Here is a 15,963-nt window from a genome sequence, read left to right on the forward strand (position 1 = left end):
TAGGACAAGGGAGGAGACTCCATCCTCCAGTGCCCAGGACTTTGCCCTCAGAGGAGGGTCTGGCCTGTGCCAACCACTCTGGGCTGGTGGGGTGGGGTTGAGGGGGCAGCGCAAGTCTGTTGTGGAGTGATGGGAGGGTCCATGGGTGAGAGCACTGTGCAAAGAGTCTGCTCCCCGAGGGGGCTTTTAGAACCTTCCTTCAGCCCTACTTAGCAGGCTGCCTTCCTTATCTGATGAGCTGCCAGGAGCTTCAGTACACAAGCGCAGCGTGCACGTGTGTGCACATGCCCTGGAAGGGCAGGGAAAGATGCTGTAGGCACCCCAGCCCCACCCCCTGCAGTCCAGGCCTGAATCCAGCAGAGCCTGGCAGCCAGGTGGGGATCCCTGATTTGGAGAAACCACAGGTGCTCAAGAAACAATAGGTGGAGAGAAGAAAGAGTCGTTTGCTTGGAGGGCCCCCTCCTAGGCCTGAAGACCTTGGCTCAGGCCTTAGTTCAGCGATTCGATTTGAATTGATTCTATGCTCCTGGGGGAGGGGGGAACTTTACCTCTTCTCACCTGCATCCTCCTCCCAGCCCTCACATGCCAGTGCTGCAGCCCTGTCTTGCTCTGAAGCAGCATGGCCAATGGGGAAACAGGCTAGGCTCATGCCACCACTGGCATGATGTCCCCTTTCAGGTCAGTCAGAGAGACTCACCTGCCAGCCCTGAACTCCGGCCTTTAGGGGATGAAGAGATGGGTGAAGCAGGTGGTGCGAAAGACGCTGGCCTTTGAGCACCCTGTCCGGGAGAGACCCTGGAGGAGATGCAGCCTGGCAGGGCTGGGGCTTGGTGTGGGGCCCTAGGTCCATCTGGGCCAAGGGAGGGCCACTGGCACCCATGGAGCTCAGAAACCCAACGTGGTTGAGGGGAGCAAGCAGTCCTGGGCAGCTGGACAGGAAGCCAGTGGAGAAGAGGGTGGCAGCCAGGGGAGGTGGGGCAACCTCCCAGAAAACCACCCTGCCAAACCACCAAGGCAGCAAGATGGGGACCCTGCTCTGGCCCCAGGGGCTTTTCTTACCCACCGGCCAGATCTCCTTTATCAGGCCCAGGTGTCATCCCTCTTAGAAGCCTCAGCACTGAGCAAGAAAGTACCCAGCGAACTCTTTCCCCATCCTTTCCTGTTTTGAAATGGGGGTGGAAAGGTGGGAGCTGGAGAAAGAGGGGGCAGGAGTGCCACGGCCCTGAGCCCCACCCTGCCTCACCCCACCCTGACCAAGTGGCTAGACCGCAGACCACACAGCAGGAAGGGTGCCTTGGAGAATCCACCCTCCACCCCCACTTCAGCAACCCTGGGAACCAGCCGTCAGCATTCCCACAGGGAGAATCCTGAGGCCATGGAAGGTCCCCTTCAGAAGGTTCCTTCTGTGTGCCTTTCCCAGGAAGGAGGCTAGGCTGGGCCATCAGGGTCCCCATGATGGGGTTCAGCAATCCTCCTACAAGGGCAGAAGGCACAGGAAGAGTATCCATTTCCTCACCTCCCTCTCTACCTACAGCCTAAGCCCCTGTCCCAGCCCAGGGGCTCTAGGGAGTGGGGGCAAGGCCTGGGCTCACAGCCAGCTGGCAAGTAGGGTGTCCACCCTCCAGCCGAAGCCTGGGCCCGATGCAGCCCTCTGCCTTCCCCCAGGATAACCCACGCCTCACCGAGGACTTTGTGGCCCATCTGGAGACTGAGCTGGAGCAGTCGCGGCTGCGAGAGACGGAGACACTGGGAGCCCTCCGGGAGATGCAGGACAAGGTTCTGGACATGGAGAAGGTGCGCCGGGTGGGCAGGTGTTGGGGGGGCTCGGGGGAAGGTGAGGTGGGGTGCTGCTTGCACTTAAGGAAGTACATGACCAGGCCTGAGCCAAGGAGAAGGGCTTGCCAGAGGGACCCGTGGGGAGTGTCCTGGAGTCCTGTTCCAGGTCCCCAAGGAACCCAAGACTGCCTCCCCTATGGTCTCCACAGGAGGGTCTAGGGAGATGGGAAGTGGATCCCTCACCCCCAGATCCTCCCAAGTCCTGGAAATACATGCGTGCGCGCACACACACACACACACACACACACCCCAGGGCACACCTACCTTCATGCACCAGGCAGTGCCAGCAGGGTGGTGGTTTTCATGGACTCCCTGGACAGCCTGTCCCATCTGTGGGTCCCCTGTCTCCAGACCCTGGGTTCCAGGAAAGTGGGAGAGGAGGGAAGGCCTAGGCCCAGCAGGGCTGCTCACCCCACCCCCACCTCCATGGAAACATCACCCAGTGGGGCTACTAGGGGCGGCTCTCTCCTGCTTGCAGCCTTCACTCGGTATTGACTCGGCTTCCACGGAGCCACCAGAAGAGGGCAGTAGGATTCACTCACTCAGGCAGGAGCCTGCACTCTTGGGTGCCCTCCCAGGTGTCTCTGCCACGGCCTTGGTGGGGCCATCAGCCTCTCAGTCCCCAGCAGCCAGCCCAGAGCTGGGCCTCCCTCCACATCCTTCAACACCAGAGGGAAATGTGCTCCCAGTAGATCCTGCCACCCTCCCCTGACTCCCAAACCCAAACAAGGGTCAGTGAGGTCCTAGGGCAGCAAGCTGGATTTTGGTCCAAGAGATTGGAACACATATCTCTCATCCCTGAGCCTTTGGGAGGCCAGGACAGGGCCTAGGCTGGCCCTCAGCGAGTTCCGAGGAAGAGGGGCTGCCTGGGAGGTGGGGACAGGGTGCTGAAATCCAGTCTTCTCAGCTCCTGCTGGGGCAGGTCTCGGGTCTAGTTATGGGCCCTGCAGGTGGTTAGGCCGGCCCTCACCCAGCCCTCCTGGTGTCCTTAGCAGTAACATTTATGGAGGCCCCACACTTTACGGGATGCCCTAAGCCAGTCCTGTGAGAAAACAGGTGCTGTTCTTACAGCCATTTTACAGGAGAGGATCTTGGGCTGGGGCCATAGAGGTGGTGGGGATCTGCTCCCCTCGCCCCAGCCCGCCTTCCCAACATGGGTCCAGGGTGTACCCTCTTCCAGCTGGCCTGCCCAAGGTGGAGTCTAGAAGAAACAAGGGGTGGGGTCTCAGCCCACAGGAATGGGCACGGGGCTGCCAGCCGTCCTGGGCACTGACCACTCGTGTTCCCCTCAGAGGAACAGCTCACTGCCTGATGAGAACAACGTAGCCCGACTGCAGGAGGAGCTGAAGGCGCTCAAGGTGCGGGAGGGCGAGGCGGTGGCCTCGGCGCGGGAGCTGAAGCTGCAGCTGCAGGAGCTCTCAGACACCTGGCAGGTGAGGGCCTAGCCAGAGGACAGGAAGCGGCCCGTGCCACCACGAGATGGCCGCCCTCTGGGCCTCCGGCTCCTGGGCTGACTGCAGGCCTCTCCCGGCAGGCCCATCTGTCCCGGGGCGGCCGCTGGAAAGAGTCCCCGCGGAAGCTGGTCCTGGGCGAGCTGCAGGACGAGCTGATGAGCGTGCGCCTGCGCGAGGCCCAGGCTCTGGCGGAGGGCCGCGAGCTGCGGCAGCGCGTGGTGGAGCTCGAGACACAGGTGGGCCGCGCGCAGTGGAGGGGAGGGCCTTGGTGTCCATCATCAGCCCCTTGATTAGGCCGTGACCCCGCGCGTCCGTCCTCTCTTCCTCCCCCAGGACCACATCCACCGCAACCTTCTGAACCGCGTGGAGGCAGAACGCGTGGCGCTGCAGGAGAAGCTGCAGTACCTGGCCGCGCAGAACAAGGGGCTGCAGACGCAGCTGAGCGAAAGCCGCCGCAAGCAGGCAGAGGCCGAGTGCAAGGTGACCCCCGCCCGGGTCTGCCTCCCCGCCTTCACCCAACCCTGCTTCAACCTTGACTCGCCTTCTCTCCCCTTCCCTCAGAGCAAGGAGGAGGTGATGGCCGTGCGCCTGCGGGAAGCAGACAGCATGGCTGCGGTGGCTGAGATGCGGCAGCGCATCGCAGAGCTAGAGATCCAGGTGAGCGACGGGCCGGGTGCGTGGGTGGGTGGGGCGCCGGGCTGGGGCTCTGCCTGACCCCCGGTGCCCACGCCCGCTGGCAGAGGGAGGAGGGCCGCATCCAGGGTCAGCTGAACCACTCCGACTCGTCGCAGTACATCCGAGAGCTCAAGGACCAGATCGAGGAGCTGAAGGCCGAGGTGAGCGCGGGAGGGGCCTGAGAGCCCTGTGTCCACTGCCGGTGACAGGCCGGGCATCAGCGCCTGGGGTGAGGGAGAGGAGGGTGCCTGGAAACTCAGCTCCATCCGTGGACATGTGGGTCCACGCCTCCAGCGCGCGCTGGTCCCCCGACCCAGGTGCGGCTGCTGAAGGGCCCGCCACCCTTCGAGGACCCGCTGGCCTTTGATGGGCTAGGCCTGGCACGACACCTGGATGAGGACTCGCTGCCATCGTCCGACGAAGAGCTGCTAGGCGTGGGCGTGGGCGCAGCGCTGCAGGACGCGCTCTACCCCCTGTCCCCGCACGATGCGCACTTCTTCCACCGGCTGGAGCGGCCTGCCAAGGACAGTGAGGGCAGCTCAGACAGCGATGCCGATGAGCTGGCTGCGTCCTATAGCCAGGGCCTGGACAACTGAGGGGTGCACGCGAGCCCGCAGCCCCGGGGGGCACCAGGGCCACATTTAAACTCCAAGCCCTCCGTAGTTTGGCCCACCTGGAGGGCGAGGCCCAGCGCTGCAGGGTGCAGAGGGCACAGCTGGAGCCTGGGGATCCTCAGGGTCCCTCAGCAGGCGCACCCTCCCCAGCACCGTTTAACCATCTTGGTCCTACCCCTCAAGGCCCATTACCTGGAGGGTCTGCCGATCTTAACAGCAAGGGCCCAGGAGGACACAGAGTCCCAGGACTGGATAGCAGAAAGCTGCCTCCTCCCAGCAGGCCTCCTCCTGGGACAAGGACAGCCCTGCTGGGAAGGACCCAGGAGCTGGAGGCCTGAGGAAGGAGGGGCCACTCTGGGCTGGATGTCACCACCCCACGATGCCCCTGGGGACCCTTGTCCACCAGGGACAGATGGCCAGGCTAGGCGTTCCTGCCTTGTGCAGGCCTCATGGCCCCTGCAGCAGAAACCAAAGTCCCCCTACTGTGTGCAGGGCCACCTGGGGTGTGCATGGCCAGCCAGAACCAGCCCAGGCCTTGGCAGTGTCTGTCCCTGCTTCTCAGGGGCCAGAGCAGCTGTGAGGAAGTCACGAGACCCCTGTCCCTAGCACTCCACATCGTCCTCTGTGAGACACTCCCATCACCCCATCTCGGCCAGTGATGGAGGGGCTCCCCAACCCAGACTAACCTCCTCTCCAGGGGGCCCCCAGTCTCTTTCCCTTCCTTCCCTGTGTCCCCAGACCCCGCCTCCGGCCAGGGCCATGCCCCAAGGGAGAAGGCTGCCCAGAGGAGTGTCGTCTCCACTCCTCCCTCATGGTGGTCCCGTGGCCTCTGCAGAGTCAGAGCCAAGAACGGTGCCAAAGTCCAACGATGCCCCCAGGCCCCTCCCTCCCGGCCTCGTGACCCTTGGGGCTGATGCTCTTGCGGCTCCCGAAGCATCGAGCAGCCTCACAAGCAGTGTCCCTGATACCTCTCGGGGTGGGGATCCATGCTCAGCCCCCCCTTCCCGGTTGCCCGCTCCTCAGTGTTACAAAGCATGGGGACCAGGGTGGGCATCACAGGGTTCCCCCATGTGCCCCCAACACTGCCCACTACCATTTTGCACACTGCCTGTTCACACTCCACATGTCACCCAGGCGGGGATGGAAAATAAAGTGTATTTACACAGTCATGGACAAGGGATGATGGATGGGGCAGGCCTGGGGTGAGGGGACCACACGCAGCCTCGGGGCCCCAGCCCCGAGTCCTGCAAAGCACTGGGGAGGGGAGCAGGCTGTCCTTGCCCTTGGAAACCTTCCAGAGGTAGAGGTCATAGCAGGCCAAAGGGGACCAAAGAGGTGCCCGGGTTGGGGTGCAGCATGAGAGAGAAGGGAAGGGCATTTGCTGGTTAAGTGTGAGCAAAAGTGTGGGGATTGAGAGAGATGGTTAGAATGGGGAGAACACGTCACAAAGGCCTTTAGATGTTAGGCTCACAGACACATCCTAATAGGCTACCATTTTTAGAACGGTGGCTCTGGAGATGGCGAGGGCAGGGGGCATGAGTTCCCTCCTGGGTGACTCAGCTTGGGCCTCCCCTGAGAGACATGGAGAAATGTAGGATCTTGGGATCTGGGTATGTTCATTCAGCACACACTTCCTGAAGCCCTCCCAGTGCTCTGCCCAGTGAGTATCTGGCTCTAGGGGGTCCCCAAGTTGGTGGAGGAGACAGACACCAGTGTGGGGGCAGGGGCTGAGCCTCCGTGCTCATGTGGCAAGTGCCCAGTAGCCTGAATGAGCAGGGAGATCAAAGAAGGCTTCCTGGAGGAGGCAATGGGGTGGGGGTGTCAAAGCCATCTCTAAGGGCAAAAGCATCAAGGCAAGACGTGGCACAGACCAGCAGAAAGCACATGATGGCTATGAAGAAGGAACAGGAGAGAGTATGGGCAGGCCAAGAAGGGGCTTCTCCAGTCAGGAGCATTTTCGCTTTGAACAGAGGGCACTGGAGAGCCATGGAGGGCTTAGGTGAGGGGGGCACCATCCGATGGACCACTGTGTTGGGGGAAAGTGGGAAGGCCAGGACAGAGGCAAAACTGAGCTAGCTAGTGGAGACAACGAAAGGGGGCTCCCCTAAGGGAAGAGGGCCCAGAGAGTCAGAGTCCTTTGTCGGGTTCCCCATGGAGCTAAGGCATAGTCCCAGTCGGTTGGGGACAGAGCTGGGGATGGTAAAGGAAGGATCCCCAGGAGGAGAAACTTAGTTGAGTCCAGGCAGAGGCCAGCCAGGTCCTGACCCTCAGTACCTAGTGTGGACCCACAAAGTGTCCCCAACTCTGCTGCCTCCCAAGCAGCAGGACAGGACACTCGTTTTGCACCAGGGCAGCCAAATCCCACAGATTGTCCCGTCACTCAACAGCTCCTGTGGGTCTAGGCATTATTCCCATCATTCAGATTTAACACGGAGACCCGACAGTCTCTGTCTCTCAGGGTTTCACAGGGTAATTCCACCCCACTGGCTCCCTAGATTGGGGCAGGGCCCCAGAAAAACTACCTGAGGTTCTGCCCTGCTCCCTCCGGGAACTGCCTGGAGGCCCTGGTTGCTCAGTAGGTCAGGAGTCAGCCCCTACCTTTGGGCTGGAGAGGACCCCTGGGTCCTTGCCAGGGCCCAGCTAGAAAAGGAACCTCTGCCACCAAACTCCAGCTTGAGGGAGCACGTGTGCCCCCCCACACACACACACACATTGGCTCCTAGGGGTGGAGGTGGCATGGCCCTTCTGGGACAGGGCCAGTTTCTCCTCGGACCCTTGATTGGGAGGTGGCCATGTCCAGGGTGAGGACAAACAGGACTGGGTGATCTGATTCTGACAGGAAACTGGCTACAGGATAGACTCCGTGGACCGGGTCTCAGGGCAGAGGCAGGCCTGAGGGCCCCCGCTGGGTCCTTTTCCCCGCCCTGGGGACTGCAGTCCCTGCCAGGCCTCCATCATTGTTGGTGTGAAGCAGGAGATCCTCAGGGAGGAAAGGCCTGGGCGGGGGGTGGGGGTGTTTCCGGCAGGGCCACCTGGGAAGGAGGGCCTGGGCTGGGGCTTGAGGAGTCCAGGGTCAGGGCGACTGAGCTACTAGAGGAAGGGCAAGGCATTCTGATGAAGGGAGGAAGACAAATGAAGACATTGATTGCTTCTAGTAAGGATTCCCTGATTGTGGGGCACAGACAAGATCCTGGCTGGAGGGACTTGGGGAGAATACCCTAAGTTGGGGGGAAAGGTGAGGCCCATGGGTTGTGAGCCATAAAGGGGCCTGGTGAGGACACCTGGAGAGGAGGAGGCAATGAGGACACCCTGGTCTCCCACTCAGCTTGGGAGAGGCTGCCTCTTACCTACAGGCCCCTCCCATTCTGTCAGGCGGGCCCTATTCCCTGTATCTGGTCTTCCTGACGGGCCTCCCTCCAGCTGCAAGCTTTCTCTGCACTGTAATCTCCTCTGTGAGCCGTGGACAGTGAGTGCACCCTCAGGAGGGAACCGAGAGGCCAGCGGTCTCAGGTAACCCCTTGCTCCGTCCCACACCCCAGGGCCTGCAAGGGGGTGCACACCGGGAGGAGGGGCCCTCGCCTTGGAGCCCCAGTGAGCCCTTCTCACGTGTCTTTCGCTTCTCACCAGGAGTGCTGGCTGCCCTGGGTGACTGTGGGAAGTGCTTGGGTCATTCATCCATTCTGGCCACGCATTGACTCACCCATTTGGTCACGTGACCCCACCTGGGTCCCTCCAGAGCCTAACGTTTCCATCAGAAGTCGGACAGGAAAAAGCCTATGTTCACGCACGTGGGTGGGTGCACTACGCTAGACTACGGAGATCCCACCCCAGCGGGATCCCACCCCAGCCCTGCCTCACGGGCCCCTTATCCTCAGTAAAGATGCCACAGCTCCGGCCCCGCGGTGACAGCAAAGGTGCATAGACTGCAGTGTCCAGGCTTTATTGCTAACTCTGGGCTGTGAGTGGTAGACAATACGCTGGACACAGGGTGGGACCCAGGCCAAGGGAGGGAGTGGGAGGAGTGGGAGCATATTCTACGCCAAAGAGGCAGGGCTCGAGGGGAGTTCGGGCAAAGATGTGGGTGGGTTGCGAACCTGCGCCAAAATTCTAGGGCTCTAGGAGGCTGAGACCAATGGACCCAGAGCCCGACTCAAAGAGGAGTGGACTGGGGTCTAAGACAAAGAGGTGTAACCGGAGGGGCGGCTCCTAAGGCAGGGGTGGAGCATGGTGGGCGGGGCTAGGGTCTGGCTCAGTGGAAGGTCTCCACCTCCACCACCGTCCAGTCTCCCTGCGGAGAAGCCACGTCGTCTGGGGAGAAGCTAGTGACCGAGGTGATACTGGCGCGGGACTCGTCCAGGGGAGACAACAGTTCAGCCCACCGGCCCAGTTCGGCATCGCTGAGAGTAGTCCGGGAGCCCCCTGCGCCGCCGCCACCCGCAGCGCTCCCCGGACCACCGCCGCTGCCGCCTGCCGCACCTTCGGCCGCGGCTAACAGCAGCGTCCGGCTCAGCAGGTGCTGCACGACGCTCGCCTGCAGCGCCCCCAGCGGCAGCTCGCCCAGCCGCGCTGGCTTCGCGCCACAAGAAGTCGCCCCCGACCCAGCCGCGGCCTTCCCACCACCCGCGCCGGGCCCGGGATCCAGCTCGCCCGGGGCTTGGGTCGCCGACTCAGGCCCTTCAGCCTCGTAGATGGTGCAGAGGCCGTCAGCGGAGCCCGACCCGGCAGCAGGAGGCCAAGGCAGGGACGCTCCTGCAGGGAAAGGCGCCAGGACAGAGGAAACGGGAAGCCCCAAGCCTCACAAGACCGCGCCCCTGCCCTCAGCTCCGCCCCCAGACCCAACTGCCCCGCCCTCGAGCTGCAAAGCCTCACCTCCGACACCGCCCACCTACCATCCCTGTACCTCGCCTCTCCCACAGCTCTGCAGAGTGCGGAGGGCTGCTTACCTGCGGTACCGCGAACGGCCAGCGACGGAGCGGGACCTTGACTCCAGGCGGCCGGATGGCAGGCGGCGAGCTCCGCGTCAGCGGGAGGGGAGGCTGTGGTGCCGCCCTCGGGCCCGCTGTCGTAGCCGCGCAGCTCCTCCGGCGTGCTTGTGGCGCTGCTGCTGTGGCCCGCCAGATCCGGGCCGCTCAGTGTACTGGACGGACTGCGAGAGGGTGGTGGCGGCGGGACCGGGGCCAGGGCCAGGGTCAGCCGTGATCCCGGGATCGAGGCATCCGGACCCGGGGTTGGGGGTCGGTGTGGGGCCTGGAGAGGGGGTGAGGCTGGGGCAGAGGGGGGGGCCTGCAGAGGGGGCAAGGCCAAGGAAAGTGATGCCTGAAGGGGCGTGGCCAGAGGAGAGGGAGGTGCCTCCAGAGGCGGTGAGGCACGGGGAGAGGGTGGTGTCTGCCAAGAGGGCAAGGCCAAAGAAGGTGGAGCCGGAGGCGGCGTGGCCAGGGGGGAGGGAGGGTCTTGCAGAACAGTTGAGGGAGGAGAGGGAGGGTCTTGCAGAGGGGGCAAGGACAGAGGTTGGGTTTGCATAGGGGTCATAGCCTGGAAAGAAGGCATGGCCTGCAGAGGGGTCGGGCCCAGAGAAGGTGTTGTCTGCAGAGGGGACATGGACGGAGAGGGAGTATTCTGCAGAGGTGGTGAGGCCAGAGAATGTGGGGCCTTTAGACGGGGCAGGGTCTGAAAAGAAGATGTGGCCTGCAGAGCAAGTGTAGCCAGAGAAGGAGTCTGTGGAGGGGGCGCGGCTAGTGAAGGAGGGGCTTGCAGAGCTGACGAAGCCAGAACAGGTGGAGCCTGTAGAGGGGGCAGGGTCAAAGAACAGGGAATGGCCTGAAGAGGGGATGTGGCTAGGGGAAAGGGAGGGACCTCTGGAAGGGTTATGGCCAGAGCATCCTGAGAGGGAGGCGTGGCTAGCGTGTGGGGCGTGGCCTGAAGAGGGGGAGGAGACTTAGAAGGACTGGCCGGCGGAGGGGGCGTCGCCAGAGCAGAAAAGTCCTGCAGAGGGGCTGTGGCTAGGGGAGGGGATAAGTTCCTCAGAGACTTTGCCTGAGAAAGAGGGCTTTGTAGAGGGGGTGTGGCTAGTGGCAGAGGGTCTGACAAAGGAGGTGAGGTCAACGGAGAAGGGAGAGTCAGAAGAGGGGGCAAAGGCGGAGAAGTCTGGGTGGGGGGTGTACTCTGCAGAAGGGGTGAACCTGCAGGAGAGAATGGAGCCAAAGTGGCCGTGGGATAGGCGGGTGCATCGGGAAAGGATGTACTCAGGTGTACGTGTGGAGCTTGCAAAGGGGGTGTGGCCGGCGGAGAGGGGAGCGCCTGCAGAGAGAGTGGAGCAGAGGGAGGAGGGGCTAGGGAGAAGGGCGTGGCCAAAGGACTTGTAAGTATCTGGGAAGGAGGCGTGGTTGGTGGAGAGGGCGGGAGCGCATCCTGCAAAGGAGTGGCAGTGATATCCGTAGGCAGTGCCAGCTGTGCGTTTGGACAGGGAGGAGATGATGTGGCCAAAGGAGAAAGGCTCTGCAGGTTGGCTGCGCCCTTCCTTAGGGGTGCGGGCTGCGGGGGGCGCAGAGTTTGCAGCCCTTTCGATTTGGGCTGTGAAGGGTGCCCCAGAGTCCGAGGTGTTCCACCCAGCGAGGCCCCAGAGCGGGCTGGGGAGGACAAAGGGGTGATGCTGGAGCCCAGGGGGCGCGAGGCTGGCTTCTGGAGGCCCCCGCCGGCGCTGGGTCGCCTCCTGGCGGCAGAGCTTGGCTCCGCGGTGCTGCTGCGCTCTAGGGCGCTGCTCACTGGTTTCCTGGGGACCTCGATCGGGGCCCGGGGACGGACACTCGAGGCTGCCCGGGGAAGCCCCCCCTCAGCGCCCGCACCTCGGGTCCGACGAGAGCTGGCTGGGGAGGGGACGTTTGGGGTGGGCCCGGAAGAGTCTGGGGATAAAGCAGAAGGCCAAAGGGTCATCGATATTCTCAGGCTGGTCCCCCTCACTGCCCAGGAGCCCTGCTCCTCCCTCCCCAGGAAACGTACCTCTCCGGGCCCCTGCATTCACGTTGCTTCTTCTGGGAGCTTCTGGAGTTTTTCCTCTGCCCACAGTTTCCTCAGCTGGGAGCCGGAGTCCCTTCTGCCCAAGAAGACCTACCCTGGGGGTGGTGATGATAGGGGGTATTCAGGGTAGAGCCACCCCCTCCTTGTTTGACCTCCGAAGTCCACATTTTCCCATCTGTGAAATGGGGCATATGGGCTCACTGCCCACCAACAATGGCTTTCACCCAATTTGAGCCCAGTGATCTGCAAGTGTTCCCACGCCCCAATTCATGTATAAAATTTAAAGGTTCCAGAGAGTGACACTAACCCTTGCCCAAGTTAGGGGGTAAGGCGTGTTACCTGGTGGTCCCACTGGCACTTCCTGGGATAGAGATAGAACCCAGACTGGAGGTCTTGGCCGAAGTTCGCTCACCTCGCCCGGCCGCTGGGGTCCTGGAGGCTGCCGGAAAAAGGTCCACTCTATGCGGTGATCCGGGAAAGCAGGGAGAGGCTGATGCCTCAGAAGGAAAGGGGGACAGGGATTCGGGGTTGGAATCGGGGAAAGAGGCTGGGGTACCTGGGCTCCGGGGACCTGTCCCGGGACTCCGCATGGGTCCCACGCGGGGAGTTGCTTCTGGGAGAGCGGCTGCCCGGATGCCCCGGGCTCTGTCAGCCAGGGGCCCTCGCCCTGCAGCTCCCGCTGCTCCCAGAACTCGGAGGGCTGCGCTGGTTACAGGAGGAGGGGGTCGTGGAGACCCTGGGGGCCTAGGGGTCGGAAGGCCGGGAGGGCGAGAAGCCGGCGTCCGCGCGGCGGCCCCTGCCCTGGACTTGTCCCTCTTGTCCATCCTGTACCTAATGAGAAGGCAGACTGGTCAGCATCCCAGATCCTGGACCGTTAAGCAGCCTGCAGGGACCTGTTCCTGGCACCTAGCTGCCGCTTCCCGAGCGTCACCACCCATAGGCGCCCAAACCTCGGCCTCCATCCACTTCCCTCTCACCCACCTACACACCGGCCGAGCTGCTCATGATTGTCCCCAAGTCCCACCCTCATCGCCCTCCACCACACACTGCCTGCTCCAGCCCACCCTCCTGCCTCTGCTCCCCTTCCGGAGCCAAGATCCAAGCCCCCACCCCTAGACCACCAGCTTCGGGGACTGGGGACTGCCACAGACTCCAAATGGGATGGGGATGGACCGTACGCTGGTCCCCTGGCCAGCCCGAGGGACGCCGGCACCTGCCGGGAGGAGCAACTCCAGCTGCCCGCGCACTGGCTCGGGGAGACAAAGAACCGCGTATCGAGCGCGTCCCCCTCCCCCAGTCGGACCCGGTCCGCGCCGCCCCCTCCACCTGCTGCCGCGGCTCTCACCTCCCGCTCGTGTCTCTCGCAGCTCCACGCAGGGTCGCCTGGGGTGGGGCGAGGTGGCAGCGCCTCGGCGGCCGCGAGCAGCGGACGGGCGAGAGGAGGGGGCTGCGGGCTGTGGCGCCGAGAGCCGGGCCCGCCCCTCCGCTGCGGGCTGGGGAGACCCGGGCGCACGCGCCGGATCCGGACCCGGGAGGCGGCGGGAGCGCGCCAGGGTGGTGCGGGCGGAGGCGCGCGCTGGAGGGAGGGGCGGCTACTCCGCGGCTGCGCCTGAGTACCCGCTACCCAGCCCGAGGGGATTCGGAGGAGGAAGGAATTCACACACACACACACACACACACACACACACACACACACACCTGTCCTGCCTACCGCCTCCCCCCCACCCCCCCACACACACACCTGTCCTGGCCCCCACAACCACCTGGAGACCGAGGCTCGCCTGAAGGGATAGGCTGGACCCTGGCAACTAGGGGGCGGGACCATAGCACCTCCCACCCCGTCAACCAATCCAGCGGCTCGGTGTCTCCGGAGGCCGGGCCTTCCAGAGTCGCTGGAGGCATCCGCCCCTCCCATATATACAAAGGCTTTTCCCAGACCCCAGCAAGAACCCTACTTGGTATGGGGAGAGTACTGGGAGAATGCATCCCTGGCAATTTAGGAGCAGAACCCGGATTTGGGAGAAGAGAGGAAGAAAGGAAGGTCGAGAGGGAGAGAGAGACTGAGTATGGTGAGTGGTAAGCCAGTCTGCTGCAGGGCAGGGCACCCCCAACCTCCACACCCTCCTAGGTCACATGAAGGGGCGAGGTCAGGTCAATAAAGGCCTCCTAGCAGATCCAGGCTTTGGGGGACCAAGATTATGAGAGGTTGGGAGGTGTCAAAACGAGCGCATAAAGGAGCAGAGACGATCTTGGTTGATTTCAGTAACTGGACCACTTTTGTTTTCTTCCCGTGCTTTAAATTCATCAATAAAGAGTGAGCTCACAAAACCCTAGGCTCCCACACTCTACCCCAACAAAAGCAAAACCCCAGGTCACTTACTTTCATTCTCTCTCTTTTTCTCTCCCTCTCGCCTCCTCTCTCCCCCATCCTCCCATAACCACACTGTGTGGCCCCAGGTGTGCTATGTAATTTCCAGGTCCTGTAAGGTATCTTACAATCATAATAACCACCAGGGCTGGTCCAGCCACAACTTTGGTGATTAGTAGCCTGGAACCGGCCCAGAACACTCAGGTGTGGCCAGAAGCAGGGGTTTGGATTTTCTTGATTCAGTAGTTGTGCCACAGTTGAGGTTCAGGGAATGGAAGAGAGAGAGAGAGACAGAGAGACAGAGAGAGGCCAGGGTTAAAACTAAATACCCTGCTTTGACCAGTGGGAGCCATCTTCAGAAACCATCATTTCCATGAACCCTCCCTCCAGCCTGGGAGAGATGCTCCTCAGTCCATCAGGGCACTCCCCTCCGTATCTGGTCATTCTACGCTTCCCCTCCTTCCCAGGTCTACTGAAGGTCATCTGTGTGAGCCCCTCTGGCATGACAGCTGCCTGGTGCCCCTGCCTCCTCGCCCACCCATCCACCAGCAGTGCCCTCCTGAGTCATATCTGCTGCCCAGAGTCCTGCCCTTCTGTTTTCTATGGTGCAAGGGTCCCTCCAAGACTTAATTGAACCCATCCTGAATTTCATTGAGATCTGGACTCTACCCTTATAGGAGAACATTCTTCAAATTTGGTCCACCAACAGGGGGATGAATTGCACAAACCAAAAATACCCTACAATGGAATACTCCTCAGCAATAAAAGCAACAAACTACCAAGACACCCAAAACAGGACACATCTCAAAAATATTCTGCTGAACAAAAGAAGACACACACACACACACACACACACACACACACACACAGCCTTCATTGTATGATTGATTCCATTTATGGGACATTCTGGAAAATGCAAGCTAATCTATAATGACAGAAAGCAAATCAGTGGTTTCTGGGGGCTGGTGAGGGAGGGAGACTGTTGGATCACCCATTGTAGTCACTCTCAGATTCCTGACCCTCAGAAACTGGGTGAGATAATGAATGCTTGTTGTTTCAAGCTGCTAGATTTGGGGGTAATTTGTTATGCAACTAGCTAACTATCTGAGGGTCACAAAACCTTAGAAGCTGGGTATTAATTACAAGTGTTGATGAAAATGTGGAGAAATGGAAAACCTTGTATACTGTTGGTGGGAATGTAAAAATGTGAAATACAGTATGGAGGATCCTCAAAAAATTAACAGAGAACTACATAAAACAGCAATTCCACCCAAAAGAATTGAAAGCAGGTACTCCAAGAGATTTACACACTCATGTTCACAGCAGCAGTATCCACAATGGCCGAAAGGTGGAAACAACCCAAGTGCCCGTCGATGGATGAGTGGATAAACAAAATGTGGTCCATCCATACAATGGAAGATTACTTAGCCTTAAAGAAGGAGGGCCGGCCTGGTGGCTCAGGCGGTTAGAGCTCCATGCTCCTAACTCCGAAGGCTGCCGGTTCGATTCCCACATGGGCCAGTGGGCTCTCAACCACAAGGTTGCCAGTTCAACTCCTCCAGTCCTGCAAGGGATGGTGGGCTGTGCCCCCTGCAACTAAGGTTGAACACAGCACCTTGAGCTGAACTGCCTCCTGGATAGCTCAGTTGATTGGAGTGCGTCCTCTCAACCACAAGGTTGCCGGTTCAACTCCCGCAAGGGATGGTGGGCTGCGGCCCCTGCAACTAGCAATGGCAACTGGACCTGGAGCTGAGTAGTGCGCTCCACAACAAAGACTGAAAGGACAACAACTTGAAGCTGAACCGCACCCTCCACAACTAAGATTGACACACTGTTCCCCAATAAAGTCCTGTTCCCCTTCAACAATTAAAAAAAAAGTCTTAAAAGAAAGTTATAAAAAAAGAAGGAAAGTCTGACACCTGCTACAAGACATGATGCTCAGTGAAATAAGCCAGACACAGGCGGACAAATACAGTGATTCCCCTTGTATGAGGTCCCTGGA

At 61.1% G+C, this 15,963-nt stretch overlaps 2 protein-coding genes across 3 annotated transcripts in view; one reads left to right on the forward strand and one right to left on the reverse strand.

The window, feature by feature from the left end:
• EVI5L (ecotropic viral integration site 5 like) overlaps positions 1 to 5,750 on the forward strand; it is a 28,803-nt gene extending 23,053 nt beyond the window's left edge. Inside the window, exons 13-19 of one of the 2 annotated variants that reach the window (XM_081076063.1) lie at positions 1,666 to 1,794; positions 3,129 to 3,269; positions 3,371 to 3,526; positions 3,624 to 3,770; positions 3,852 to 3,947; positions 4,031 to 4,126; positions 4,283 to 5,750. In XM_081076063.1, coding sequence (XP_080932189.1) covers positions 1,666 to 1,794; positions 3,129 to 3,269; positions 3,371 to 3,526; positions 3,624 to 3,770; positions 3,852 to 3,947; positions 4,031 to 4,126; positions 4,283 to 4,561 — 1,044 coding nt within the window. In that variant the 3' untranslated portion in view covers positions 4,562 to 5,750. The remainder of the gene's footprint in view (positions 1 to 1,665; positions 1,795 to 3,128; positions 3,270 to 3,370; positions 3,527 to 3,623; positions 3,771 to 3,851; positions 3,948 to 4,030; positions 4,127 to 4,282) is intronic. The other variant, XM_081076062.1, reaches the window with a different exon arrangement.
• Positions 5,751 to 8,516: 2,766 nt separating this feature from the next.
• Positions 8,517 to 13,180, reverse strand: PRR36 (proline rich 36). Its single transcript, XM_081076055.1, has 6 exons — positions 12,939 to 13,180; positions 12,150 to 12,424; positions 11,933 to 12,032; positions 11,576 to 11,688; positions 9,523 to 11,478; positions 8,517 to 9,328 (listed from the first exon to the last, which is right to left on the reverse strand). The coding sequence occupies exons 2-6, from the start codon at positions 12,415 to 12,417 to the stop codon at positions 8,829 to 8,831; spliced, it is 2,937 nt and encodes a 978-aa protein (XP_080932181.1). The 5' UTR covers positions 12,418 to 12,424; positions 12,939 to 13,180; the 3' UTR covers positions 8,517 to 8,828.
• Positions 13,181 to 15,963: the final 2,783 nt, after the last annotated feature.

This window comes from Rhinolophus hipposideros (assembly GCF_964194185.1).
Source record: "Rhinolophus hipposideros genome assembly, chromosome: 16".
In the NCBI taxonomy this organism is placed as follows: Eukaryota; Metazoa; Chordata; class Mammalia; order Chiroptera; family Rhinolophidae; genus Rhinolophus; species Rhinolophus hipposideros.